Source organism: Etheostoma spectabile, chromosome 15 (genome assembly GCF_008692095.1).
Source record: "Etheostoma spectabile isolate EspeVRDwgs_2016 chromosome 15, UIUC_Espe_1.0, whole genome shotgun sequence".
NCBI lineage: Eukaryota > Metazoa > Chordata > Actinopteri > Perciformes > Percidae > Etheostoma > Etheostoma spectabile.
Window position 1 is genome coordinate 12,001,336 of NC_045747.1, and position 14,205 is coordinate 12,015,540.

General features: G+C 38.3%; 2 protein-coding genes across 5 annotated transcripts in view; both read left to right on the forward strand.

Annotated features, from left to right (window-relative positions):
* The window catches only part of pde4a (phosphodiesterase 4A, cAMP-specific), a 42,442-nt gene extending 39,319 nt beyond the window's left edge, over nt 1-3,123 (forward strand). For all 3 annotated transcript variants that reach the window (XM_032537449.1, XM_032537450.1, XM_032537451.1), the window contains 2 exons: nt 849-1,031; nt 1,244-3,123. In XM_032537449.1, the coding sequence (XP_032393340.1) occupies nt 849-1,031; nt 1,244-1,762 (702 nt within the window). In that variant the 3' untranslated portion in view covers nt 1,763-3,123. The remainder of the gene's footprint in view (nt 1-848; nt 1,032-1,243) is intronic.
* The window catches only part of prkcsh (PRKCSH beta subunit of glucosidase II), a 23,883-nt gene extending 9,764 nt beyond the window's left edge, over nt 1-14,119 (forward strand). The window contains exons 1-18 of one of the 2 annotated variants that reach the window (XM_032537455.1): nt 5,827-5,883; nt 6,270-6,441; nt 6,589-6,705; nt 8,271-8,366; nt 8,453-8,510; nt 9,581-9,698; nt 10,227-10,356; nt 10,623-10,707; nt 11,076-11,154; nt 11,439-11,522; nt 11,605-11,757; nt 11,845-11,938; nt 12,195-12,264; nt 12,417-12,506; nt 12,604-12,678; nt 12,772-12,871; nt 12,954-13,113; nt 13,907-14,119. In XM_032537455.1, the coding sequence (XP_032393346.1) occupies nt 6,342-6,441; nt 6,589-6,705; nt 8,271-8,366; nt 8,453-8,510; nt 9,581-9,698; nt 10,227-10,356; nt 10,623-10,707; nt 11,076-11,154; nt 11,439-11,522; nt 11,605-11,757; nt 11,845-11,938; nt 12,195-12,264; nt 12,417-12,506; nt 12,604-12,678; nt 12,772-12,871; nt 12,954-13,100 (1,596 nt within the window). In that variant the 5' untranslated portion in view covers nt 5,827-5,883; nt 6,270-6,341 and the 3' untranslated portion in view covers nt 13,101-13,113; nt 13,907-14,119. Of the gene's footprint in view, nt 1-5,826; nt 5,884-6,269; nt 6,442-6,588; nt 6,706-8,270; nt 8,367-8,452; nt 8,511-9,580; nt 9,699-10,226; nt 10,357-10,622; nt 10,708-11,075; nt 11,155-11,438; nt 11,523-11,604; nt 11,758-11,844; nt 11,939-12,194; nt 12,265-12,416; nt 12,507-12,603; nt 12,679-12,771; nt 12,872-12,953; nt 13,114-13,906 lie in introns of those variants that run through there. The other variant, XM_032537456.1, reaches the window with a different exon arrangement.
* Nucleotides 14,120-14,205: the final 86 nt, after the last annotated feature.

A 14,205-nucleotide genomic window follows, 5' to 3' on the forward strand; every position in this document is an offset into this window, starting at 1 on the left:
ACATGTTTAGAGGCTAAAAACACGTTTAAAACTTGCCCTGTTTAAGCATGTTGGGTGCTAACTCTAGCAGGAGGATAACACAGTGTAGGCAACACCTATTGTTTTTCTTGCTACTGACAGCACTCCAAATTTACAAACAACAGATCTATATGTTGAAATTGACCGGAATTCTCCTTTAATGTGGCCAAGGACATATACCCATTTTCACGAATGTGGACACGTGGCTTGGACCACCTCCGAATGTGGTTTGAGTGATCGGATCTCAATGTGCCCTCAATGTGTCCTTTCCCCTGTACTTCACACTGTCCACTTGTGATCCGAACACCCATATCAAATTATTATACCAGGTGAAAGCAGGGACAATAAAGTTAAGCCAGACTGAATACCCTAATAGGTGGAGAATTTTAAATATGATATACTACATACTTACGTAGGTGACACAATCGTGACCAGAAATGGAAAAAGGGCACGCACAAATGGAAATGTTTGTGTCTTACATATTGCAATTCCACTGTAAACTGAGCCTCTTTCAATAAAAACAAATCTTTGCAAAAGGAAATGGAAAAGGGAGGAGCAGGTGCTGTGAAAAGAGGATGAAAGTTGATAAAGATTTCCAAGTTTATAAGCAGGGGAACTAGATTTCGGAGTTGTAAGAGCAATTAATAGAAGAGTATAGGAAATGAGAATAAAGTCAAAATGAAAGAGGATAATTAGAAAGCTGATTGTTCACCACCTCCTTTAAGCTGCTAAAACATTTGTTGGCAGATGACCTATATGCAAATCTAAATTCAGGGCCTAAAACTTTGCACATACATTATACAGTGTGTGACATGTGTCTGTTTGTGCAGGTGTTGAGGAACATGGTGCACTGTGCTGACCTGAGTAATCCCACAAAACCCCTGGCGGTGTATCGACAATGGACGGAGAGAATCATGGAGGAGTTCTTCAGGCAGGGAGATAAGGAGAGAGAGCGAGGGATGGAGATCAGTCCCATGTGCGACAAACACACTGCATCTGTGGAAAAGAGCCAGGTAAATGACCAGCCCGGAAATATGCAATGCATGAATATGATTCTGTGCACAACTGTGTTTTAATGCCTTAAAAACTATGATAAGCACAGTGCAGAGTAATCTGTCATCTCTAATCACAGCAGTCATCCTCATGCATTTTCAATACTGATTTGTCAGGAAATTACACCCCTGTGATTTAAATGATGTCCATCTTACTTTCTTTCTGGATGCAGGTGGGCTTTATTGACTACATTGTCCACCCACTGTGGGAGACATGGGGGGACCTTGTGCACCCTGATGCCCAGGACATCTTGGACACTCTGGAGGACAACAGGGACTGGTACCAGAGCACTATCCCCCAAAGCCCCTCACCACCTCCTGTGTGTCAGGATAAGGATCTAAATGCATGCATGGACAAGTTTCAGTTTGAGCTAACCCTCGAAGATAGCTCTCAGAGAGAACAGGGCGATGAGGGGGACAAGCCTACGCTGAACCATGTGGCACAGGACTGCAGTCAGAGGGAGGAAGATGAGGGTAAAAAAACGGAAGAGGAAGACATAATGGTAGAGGAGGAAAATGAGGACATAATAGAAGAGGAAGATGAGGTGGCAATGGAGGAAGAAGAGGTGGAAGAGGAGCAGGAGGAGGAGCTGAAAGCTCAGTTAGAGGTGAGATCTGAAAAGGAGAGACTTTCTGACACAAGTCCTGTAGAGGAAGAGGAAGACTCTTCTTCACAAGCTGAAGATACATGAGTTTTGCTCCCGTATCTCCCTCTTCACTTGCACACATTATCTTGTTCATCCTTTCAATGGCCAAACCAAGAACAAAAAAAGACTGCAATGACAATACAGACCTTTAAATATATTTTTCAAAAAGGGAATAAATTAGAATCACTAAAAGAGAAGGTAATTACACAGCAACTGTAGATTTGGAGTGGTGACAAGTCCTCCGACTGATTCCACAACGAACTTTAGACTTAAGAAGAATTTAGAAGAGCATGAATGATGGGCAACTGCAGAAAGCGTAGCACTCTGAGACTGGAATGCACACACACAAACACACAAAAAGTGACACACACACACGCACGCACGCACGCACACACACGCACACACACACACACACACACACACACACACACACACACACACACACACACACACACACACACACACACACACACACACACACACACACACACACACACACACACACACACACACACACACACACACACACACAGTTGGTTTGTATGTGGGCATGTATATGAGGACATTGACTAGTAATGAATCTCTTTGGAAAAAGCCATCTCTTAATGGAGTATTAACTTGTGTTCAGTCAGTATTAGTAATTCATGTTTGTAAGAACCTCAACAGAAATTGTTCTCCTCAGAAAGGCTACACATCCGAGTGACTTTTTTTTTCCATTTCTGTCGGAAAGAAAAATAAGAACATCCAGAGTTGGAGGAGGAGAGAGGAAGATATCGAAAGAAAAGAAGATGCTGCGACGAAGGGGCCGCCAGGTCCCTTAACCCCTTTTCCCTTTACGAGGAGAGTGCTACTGGTGCAAGATGGCTCTGTGCCTTTCTGAAACACCAGCTTCCTGAATGGAGCTGTCGTGAAGCAATGCATTGTGGTACAGGAGTGTCTGATTTTGTTATCATTTTTGATTGTCTCTCTTTACTGTTCATGGTATTGTGGTGTGTATATCTCACACGTACAGTTTCTGTGGTGATATGTTTTAAGCTGTAAGTCTTCCTTTGTTGCTCTTCTGGTAATCTAATAACTCAGAAATGTAGATGCAGAGCAATCACAACCACCACCACCACAACCACCATTGGATTCTTTCCAGCTTACCAGTATGTTTTTTTTCTTATTAGAATGCTTTTTTAAAACTTTCTGAGAATAAGCCATGTAATGCTTTGAAGCATAACTTTTGCCTATTTTCTATTTAACAGTTGCTAAAAATGTTGAAGGGATACATCATTATTTTATCAGCAAACAACAAATTTCCACTTGCCATCTTACACCCACTTGCACTGTGTGGTTATGTCTCCTCATGAACAATGATTCTCACCAAAGTAAAGGATGAGAAACATCAGTGGGTGAAGTGATTTGAAGTAACACAGATGAATAAGAAAATCAGGGAGGCAGAATGTCCGTAGAAAGAAGCGTGACTTCAGGTGGTCTGGCAGTCCCTAATCATCCTTGTTAGGTTATGTTATGATGCTTTTTGCCTTAATGTCAGATGCAGGATTCATACCTGCCAGTATGTAGGTGATTTATAAGATATATAATAGATATCCTACTAGATTTATATCACTTATGTATGCTTATTTCTGTGAGTATCAGTGTGTCTATACACAATGTATCCAGCATTACATTTGGAGGGGAAAAGAGAAACTACTGCTGCCAACTAGTTATTATGTTGTTGCTGTGCTTGGACCAACATAAAGAATGTGTTGTTTTTTAATCAGGATGGAAAAAGGACTATCTTATAGCTACCTGGAGGCATGCAGAGGAAGCAAGAATGGGAGTTAAAAGAATGAATATGGATGTTCTTTGTTTGAATCTGACCAGATATTGATTTGTTGACATGATGGAGTTGATGCGTGTATTTGTTTGCGTGGCTTACAGTGTGGTCATGAGTAAGTGAGTGAGTGAGTAACAGAAACAGAGGGTATATGCTAAAGCTGTTGTCATATGTGTCACTGGTCCCACACTGGCGTCACCACATGTTGTTGACTGCTGTTCAGAATTTTGATCAGCACAGCTTAAATAGGTCACAGTTTGTTTAGGTGTTTGTTTTTCACAGGGTAAAAAAATTAATTACAAAATGAGTGTGGTTCTTTTGAAGCGTAAGAGCAAGTTTCTGCAGGTCAGTAACTGAGCTTATCTGAAGACACCACAGCTCGGTGCAACACAAGCCTGTGTGTTTGACCTGCTCTGTCGCAGGATGGAGCAGAGTTGCCAGGCCACCACACAGGCTTCCATCTTGTGGAATGGGAATCCAGGATTACTATTGCAGTGATTTAAATAAAAGATTCCCATTTGCATCGGCATTTTTATTTTAAATATGTTGCTTTGTTTTTGTGGCTTCTTGTTATGTCATAAGCTATAAAAACGTTAATATTTACTTGCCATACAAACACGATACTGTAGCAATTGTTTCTTAAAAGAAAATTATTCAATTGATTGATTGCTGCCATTCTTTTTAAATGATGAAAAGAAAACCATGGGTAGTGTTTTCTTTGAACAGTTTGTGTACAGTTTATTTTTATATCATTCTGGTGGATGGTCTGGAAAATGAATCACGTGTTGATGATATAGCTATAAGCATTACCATTCTTGTATATATTGTAATATTGGATTGTAAATTATAAATTTATCCAAGTCATAATGGTTGACAAAAAACCACTTAAGGTTGTTAAGTGAACCACTAAAACACTGCAGGCCACATCATCACCTTTTCATTCTCTGGTTATGTTTTACACTTGTGCTAACATTTTTTTAATTGTCCACATCTATTGTTAAAATCAACTATATTTGTACCAGCACTTTATTTCGCCAGGTTTTAAGGCAGACAGTGTGTTTCAGGTAGTGTACAGTCTGTGCTGGTGGTTTGGTCATTGGCAGTCACCTGTTGATTATATTCCATTGGGCCAAATCACAAACCGTCAGTGTGTAGTAGTCAATGTTAACCCCTTTTCCAGAGACATAATCAAACAAACTAGTCATTCTCTATTAATAGTCAATGTGAGATTGAACTAATTTGACTGATAAAGTCAAATGTAAGCTGATGTAGTCACATAGGGTGTGACATTTTCAAAGGAAATAAATGTGTCCTTATCTAACTTGGCCATCTCTAGTACTATCACCACCATCAATTTGTTAGTAACTTTGGTCCCCATCTGGGTTGCTGTCACTTTGTTGCAGACTGACTCCCTCTGTGAATAACTCTCTGGGCTTTAATTCATGTGTTTAATCACAAGTGAGAAAGATTATTCAAGGGAAAAAACAACATGAAATGATTGTAATATTTGTAAATGATCTTGCTGTAATGTGTAAAATGTGTCCAAGTTATTTTTTATTATATTATTTTTATGAAAGTTTTTTCCTCTTAACAGAGCTGATGTTTCATTTTGTGAATAAATGCATTTAATAAGCAAACATCTATATATAAAATAATATTATAGTATATCAGTATATTTTTCTTTTATTTCACTGTTCGGTACTGTAAAGTGTGTTCAAAATACAAATAAAGTAAGATTTTTATATTAAATGCAATACAGTTGTCATGTTTGCGGTTATTACAGTTTCCTTGTCCACTGTGGTTTGTTAGCAAATCAAGTGTCAGCATTATTGTTTGTATGTGTTGTATTGTTATTTATCCAGGGACTGGTAGCCTAATCTTATTTTTGTAGCATGACCAGCAAGATTATATTGGATATTGCAGGTAATGTCCCTTGGTTGTTAAAAAAAAACAATTATAATAGTTTTTAGATACATTTGAATTATAGTGGTAGTTTAAAAATAATATCTGTCCACTTGAACGTTACCTGCTCGTTAGTTTTTTTTGCCCTTTATGGTGTACGGATAACGGTGCAAAGAGTTATGACTACCTGAACCCCTGGATTTATTTAGAGAACGCTTGCACCTGTCGGGCTCCATGGAAGAAAAAAAACTGGTTTTGGCATGAGATGGCTGAATCCTCCCGAGAATCCTCTACTTTAGATGGGTGCCAGGGCTTTCCACCAATCACAAAGGCTAAACAAAGCGTCGTCCAATCAGAGTGAAACAAGACAGATCGGAGCAGTGATCTACGCATGCGCTCTGGCACTGAACACGGAACACGGAACTAGGTGGTGTAATTACTGGTAATACTCATTAGCTTGGTCTAAGAAAACGTTTTATTTGTTTTTACCCACTTTATTAACATTATAGTATTGTAATGTTTTGTGATATATATATGTATGTATGTGATGCAACAACATACGTACTCTTGGTATGTTGTTAATGTATGGGTTGCTTATAGCAAAAGCTTTAGCTAACTTCGCTAGTTTAGCAGTCATTTGTTAGCTGTCGGCTAATGTTCCGTTGACAAGACGTTGTTGTAGCTACGTTATTGTGTCGAGATAGGCCTAGCTACGTAAGAACCGGCGCAATTTTGTCAGTGTTGTGTTTTATAACGTCCTTGTCATGGCATGTTAATAGTTGTTACAGAGTGCTTCTTGTATTAAACTGAAAATTCTGTGTGATTTAGGCAGTTCCTGGTACAGCATAATCTTGCTAGCTACCTAGCTAAATACTGACCCAGCGTGGAGCCCGCCTTATCATGATGTGCTGTCAGTACATTCTGCTGCTTCTGCTGCTAGGTGTCTCAGGAGGAGTCACAGCGGTGGAAGTACAACGCCCTCGCGGTGTCCCTTTGTCAAGTAAGCATTTAATTTAATCACAACTATAATAAGACAGATATATGATTACTGTTGTATATTTTGCGCAGGGGTGACAGTTCACAATGAGTTCCTGTAGTTTTAAAGCTGTCATGGCACTGACCCACTTGTTTTGTTCAACCTCTAAAGAACGGCAGTTTTATGAAGAAGGCAAACCTTTTACTTGCCTGGATGGCTCCCGCAATATTCCCTTTGACAGAGTGAATGATGACTACTGTGACTGCCAAGATGGCTCTGATGAGCCAGGTGCGTATAGCCTGCATGCTGGAGACTCCTAGTACTATTTTTCTTCCCCATAATTTACTGAATAAAACAAACGTGTTACTAATAAATGTGTAGAAGCCCTACTTAGTCTCTATAATGAATTAATGAACAGTAAACACCAGTCCATAGTGCACGGGAAATCACTGCTATAACCCTATAACGCGAAGCATCCACTTCACCAGTAAATTATATATTTCATAGTTAAATGCTCATTGCTCTTTAACATGGTAAAATAATCACTCTATATAAATCGAAACATCAATGTATACACTGTCCATACTGTCATATCCACCTACCTCATGTATATAAATCAACTTGTTACAAATAATCAGCCATATTCATTCCAGCACCCTTTGCACTCTGCACTACTGTACTGTACTTTTACTCTTTACAAATTTAATTGTGGTGTTTTGTATATGTGATACTTTTTAGTGTGTGTGTGTGTGTATGTATATATATATATATATATATATATATATATATATATAAATACATACATATACACTCACACACACACCGTATATCTACATAGTCTAAAATGTTTAGTAGTTGTTTGTTTACCTTCATCTTTGCTCTTGTTTTTAGCTATTTCTCTGTATGTATGTTCGGACTAGTATTGTCAGTTAAACATATTATTAACGGCGTTAAACCCATTTTAATGGTGTCAATTTTTTGTATTACAAGATTACCGTTCTTTTCGGCCTAGCAAACTTGGTAGTTTTTTTTCACGTGCTGTTGTAACAACTAGTATTGTTAGAAAAACTACAACACAACGGATCTAGCTAGACTTGAAAAAAAACAACAGGCACGCCACATACACGCCGTTTGAGCTTGTGAGCAGGCCAAAGAGTAGTAACGTTAAGTTTTGAGTGGATGGCAATAAGATTCTGAATGGAAAGTTTACTTTTTAAAATGCCAAATGCTTCCATTGACGAGACCAAAGTGATCTGTGTGTTTTGTTGATGTAAACTGAGCCATCATCGCAGCACCTCCAGTCTGAAATAACTTGATGGCCAAGCACACAGCTAATGCAAATTCTTTGCCCCCACGTCAAAGTATTTTTCCCCCTTTTATTGATGGACAATGTTACATTGTGTGAGATCATTTGCTCCAAGTGAGAATGTTAGTGTGAAATTTAACACAACAGTAGGCTATATGCCAATGTTGTTTTCCATTTAAAAAACAAAAAAAACAAAAAACAAAAAAACAATTTGCACAAAGCAAGCCAATCCACTTTTCCATGTTAATAACTGCATTAAAATGAGAAAAAATAATGGCACAAAAAAAATCAAGTGACATTTAGAATAGATAAAATTGTATGATTAATTGTGAATTAACTATGACATTAATGCGATTAATCTTGATTTAAATATTTTAATTGTTTCCAAACAGTAGTTTGGAGCAACACATTTATTCACATTCTTTGTATGTGTACACACACATTCTTGGCCAATAAAACTGATTCTGAAAATTCTCATTTTAGAATGTCATGACAATATCCAGCAGCCGTTTTGTATATCTACAGTAATAACACATTCACATTGCAGGCACTGCTGCTTGTCCCAATGGCAGCTTCCACTGCACTAATGCAGGTTTCCGACCAGGCTTCATCCCTTCCTCTCGCATCAATGATGGAATCTGTGGTATGAGTTTTAAACTTTGCAGACTATTTCTTTTCAGGTGTGTTGTGTGGGCAGAGTTTTGTTAAACGCCTGTGTTTCTTGGACAGACTGCTGTGACACAACTGATGAGTACAACAGTGGTGCTGCCTGTCAGAACACGTGCAGGTGAGAATGTTTTTGGGTTGTAACGCTAATAATTTTAGCATGGTGCATAGTCTAAGCCTGTCTTCTTTATATATCCTATACATGTGCTTAAATACTGGGGCTGTAACGATACACCAAACTTTTGTTCAATTTGGTTGACGATTTTTGACAACAGAAATCTTATTTACTGATATTGATTGATTTCAATGATGATCGATCCAACACCAAAGATTCTATTGCACCTTAAAATAATGTTTCCAAAATCGTTATAAGAATATTGGTAACAATTCCCCTCCCAAGCTGTAGAGGGAACAAAGAGGAAAAATTCTTTGCTGCCTACTATAAAGCTGCTGTTTGGCAAATAGCTAATGCTAATGTAATTCTCGGTGGGTAACATGACATTACGACACCGTTCAACACGCTCAGTTATTTTTAGGATGATTGTTTTGACCACGGTTAACCACTCTGGGCTAACCCACAAATTCATCAGTAACGTTAACTATATAGAGAGACGACTAATCTAATGGTAATTTAGCTAGCTAGCACACCTGTTTTCTGCCTCAGTCTCCCGGCGCTGCGAAGCTTCAGTCGGGTTGAGAGCTGACAACAGCCCGGTCCGCGGACACATCCATTCCACAGTCAGCCCCCAACCAGCTAGCAACCATTCACTATCATTACAGCCCCGGCTGGGGGACACACATCCACAGTCTGCCCCCAGCCAGCTAGCAACCATCCCTGTCAGCACTTTACTCCGGTGCTAAGGACGCTGACGGCAGTTTACTGAACCGTCAAGAAACAGACCCAGGCACCCGAATCGGAACAGCGGCCACTGGTAAAGTTACACCTCCGTTAGCTTTACCGGTGCCCCCTCTTTTGCTTTTAGCCGTCTGTACATTTAGCTAAATTTACCAGACAAAACAGGAATAAGGCAACTAAAGAACTGCTAGTAATTTAAAGATGGGGTAGCATCTCCCACCGTGACACAGAATCATGGAGCTGAGTGTTGCGATTTCGGTTTTATTTTCCATATCGTTACAGCCATATTAAATACACATTTAGTGTATTTTTTTTAATATCATGTGTGATTGCAGGGACTTGGGGCGCAAAGAAAGAGAGAGCCTGCAGAAGATGGCAGAGATTGCAAAGGAGGGCTTTCTGCTTAAACAGCAACTTATCCAGGAGGCCAAAAGGGGCCTAGAGGATAAGAAGGTGTGAATGACATAACATTTGGTATTTGTTTGTGTAATAATTATGAGTTCTGAGCCATTGATTATTGCAATATTTAGTTATACAGAGATACTGACACTTCAGTAGAGATGTTTGAAGAACTGTTATATATTACAATATCTTTTACCAAATACTTTAATTTCAATATTGTGGCGATATTGTAGTGTTGACAATTTTTATATAGATATATATAAAATTTATACAAAATAGTAACACATTGAGATTTTTGATAATCTCAGTGTATATAATTAATAAAAGAAATTAAGTTAATTTTAGATTAAAAAAAGATGTGTTGTTGTGAGGCTTTAGGTGGCAAATTTGCTATTCTTTCCCATTTCATTTCATCATTACTGTAGCTGAATATGTGACATGCTGTTGTTACATCTGACAATTGTTTTCTTTGGAATATATAGTCTGTTAAGACATTGTTTTGTAAATTGAGTAGAATTTTCAGGTATTGTGTAGATCTTAAATTTGATATAATTGTATTATTTTGATTTGTCTCAACAGGCCAAATATGCAGAAGTTCAACTCAGTAAGAATGAGTTTGAAAAGAGGGTGGAGGCTCTGAGAACTGTAAAAGAGACTGCAGAGCAGCCAGAGAAAGAGGCCAAAGAACGCCACCTGAAGGCCTGGGAAGGTAAATTAGGATGTGAATGCATATCACCATCTACTGTTAGTACAGAGCATTACATTACAGATAGGATAGTCTCTCTTATTAATTAATTTTCTTAGCTAAACTAAGTTGCCTTCATTTTAAAAAACAAAAAAACAAACAAAAAAAACATTCACTGATGCAGGACTTTGGGCATGAAGTTAGACATTTTTTAAAACATGTAAAAACACTGTATATAATGTGTGTCATCAGAAGTACTGATAACCTCAAAATTAAAATTGTTGTTTCAGATCAAAAGGCTGTTATTCAAATGGAGAAGGACAAGGCTAGAAAGGCTGAGGTGTTTCTTGAGCTAGATGATGATGCAGATGGCTTGTGAGTATCAGCACCTTCCAAAATGATTAGCACCCATAATGAGGGAAGTCAGTGTTGTGAATCTTACCACAGACAACTTTGAAAAGTTGAATACAATAGTGCAAAGAAGAAATGCAGCATTTATAAATCTGGAGCAATAGTTTTTTTTGCCTTTTTTTTTCTTCTAAGTTGTCTTGTTGCAGAATTAAACCCTGATGGTAATCTATAGAGACCAACTTTCTTTTTCTGAACAAAAAATGTCTGAGAATGTTCATTCCTTTATATGTAAACTTTCGGTTATCATTTAGTGTGGTAGTAACTTAGTGCTTTTGTAGCTGACTTTGTTGTTACCATAACCTCAGTGAATGATATATTTTTGTTTGTTTCAGTGTCTCAGTGACTGAGCTTCTGTCCCACTCTGAGCTTGACCCGGATTCAGATGGTTCATTCACAGAAGCAGAGGCTCAGGTAAATGTTTTCTTTTGTATTGTTCCTTATGAAACAATAATATTAAAGGAGCTGCACTCGACATTCAGATCATTAATATAGCAGTGGACACATATTTGCTATGCAAAGTTATAGTGGATTAATTCTCCTGAAAAGGTAGATTTCTGAAGTCTCCCAAAAGACCGTTCTATTTACTGTCACGCTGTGCCGGTTTATGTGGCTGTAATCATACGTTTTATTTAACATAACAAGCACAGTTTAAAACGCATTATATTGAATATGAATTTTGTCTTTGGTTTGTACAGGGACTGTTGGGAGTACAGGACAAAGTGGACACTGTTGCATTTGAGTCTGTTTGGATTAACATTAAAGAAAAATACATATCAGAGGTAAGAACCGGATGATTATTCCAATAAGTTCCATGTGTGAATAGCCTCAGCTCTTCTAAATGTGCAGCTTTTTGTGCATCAGGCCAACGCAGACAGCCCAGCACCAGTGGAGACTCCACCGGCGGAGATAAGGGACAATGAGTCTGAGCAGTACCCTGAAGAGGACATCCCAGATGACGAAGATGATGATGAGGAAGAGGATGAAGATGATGACCCAGATGATGGGGACTATAAAGTAAGCCCACTGTATTTCTCCACCAACATATGCTGAATGACTCAAGTTTATTTTAGTAAGTCAGTCTTATCTTTGTTTGATATGCAGAGCCCTCCTACGATGCAGACCCAAGAAAAGAAGGATGACGAAGATGAGGGGACTATGCCACCCTACGACCAAGAAACGCAGAACCTTATTGATGGTAAGTGTGCATGAAAGTGAGTGACTCAGCCAGTCCTCAGCTATTAGTGAGTCATTCTGTGAAACACTAACAGAAACAAGCACAAATGTGACTGCATACCTATTAGTTTGAATTTGAATGTGCTAACTTGATAATGAACACTCCTTCTGGTAGCGGAAATAAATAGTAATAAATAACAATGCCAGCACATCTATCTATGGGTTAGGACCACATTTACTTTAAATGTATATTTATATTGTGTACATTTGATCCCCAGCTGCTCAGAAAGCCAGGGATGCATTTGATGAGGCTGAGAGAGCGCTCCGGGAAGTTGATGATCAGATCAAGTAAGTACTCGGAAAAACTTGGAAGGAACAGTAATGCAATCAGTGTTTGTAACCACAACTGCAGTTGTAACTTTCAACTGCTACAAAGGATTATTTTGTTGCAGTATGTTAGTTAAAGAAAATTACATTTTGGATTTGCTTTCTGTCTGCAGAAACCTTGAGAAGGAAATCTCTTTTGACTTTGGACCCACTGCTGAGTTTGCCTACCTCTATAGCCAGTGTTATGAGTTGACTTCTAGCGAGTATGTGCACATTTCGACTTTGGAAGAAAATGTCTTGTATTTATTAATTAATATAAGTTTCTACTTCTAATGGACTAAGTTAATGTTTTGGTTTCAGGTACATCTACAGGCTCTGCCCGTTCAACAGAGTATCCCAGAAACCCAAGTATGGTGGATCAGAAACTAACCTTGGGTAAAAGTATATCTGTGTTTTTCTTTCTAGTTTTTTTTTTTTTTTAATCCATACTTGACTTGTCTCATACTTTCCATCATTTGCTTTCTGTAGTACATGGGGACAATGGGCAGGTCCAGAGGATAACCCTTACTCTATAATGAAGTATGAACACGGAACAGGGTGCTGGCAAGGCCCCAACAGGTCCACCACAGTGAGTCTCTGCCATCAGCCCTAAGCCCATTAATGTTTCTCATTTGACAAAGCACAGAATGTTGATATTCTTTGTCCTTCAGATTAAGTTAACGTGTGGAAAGGAGACAGTTTTGACATCAACCTCAGAGCCCAGTCGCTGTGAATACCTGATGGAGTTTACCAGCCCTGCTGTCTGCCAGGAGCCCTCAAGCCTGGATTCAGTGCTTCATGGGCACGAAGAGCTCTAGATCCTTTGGATTTGTGAGTAACTTCAACTTTTCTTTGTTTGTTGGCAAACTTTAAAATAAATAGAATGAATTGAGACAATACACTGTATTGTGTATTGGGTACAGGGTGGTCAGCTGCAGGGCCATATATTTTCCACAGTAGGATCTTGGCCCCATTGGCCCAAGATTTTGTAAAAGAGTACAGAATTTTTCTGAATGGTGCTTACTCAAAGTAAAATAAACAACAAAAAAAACAACAATGACAGTCAAGCAGCATAATGGCAAGGTTTAGCATATCAACATTTTGTTGCGAGAAAAAGCCCTTGTACAGTTACAGCTTCCCTTTAGAAGAAGAGCAAGACAAAAAGAGCAAGGTAATGTCTGTTTTTTATTATTGATGGTGATATTGTAGACAGTGTATTGAACAAAGCTGAGCTTTATTATAATGATAGTGTGGATGACGTTAGGTCTGTTCAAGCAAGTGTGTTTTTATATATATATATATATATATATATATATATACACACACACACACACACACACACACACACACACACACACACACACACACACACACACACACACACACACACACACACACACACAAATGTTTTTTGGACCTAAAACGCAGCATAACCCAAATGTAATTGCTGACTCCAAGATAACACAATAAGTAAATAAATAACTGGTGCTTAGTGCTTGGTCCTTGGAAAATAAACCTCTCAAGATTAATTGCAACTAAATTGCCCTTACTTTTTAACAACTTGAATGTCAATTCTTAAGCAAACAAGCCATTGAAATGAATATGTATGTGCTCACGTTTGCAGGTTGCTCTTGAGGGACCACAGTCACTGCAGCAACATGAAGTTGCCATGCTGTGAGCGGCACCACCTTGGCGTCAATAAACAATGGAAATTCCAATGAGTAGTTATCTCGTCTACACATCCGATTTTCACTGCTACCTGTTATTTCTCTGATTTATGTCAAATGTAGTCATTCCATTGTTTTCAAATAAAGTTCATTTTATCATATTCCAAAAACTTTTATCCATTTTTAACTCTGGTTAAAAACATGTGATTTAAATTAATTGCAATAATTAAAAAAAAAACATATCTGTAAAATAACC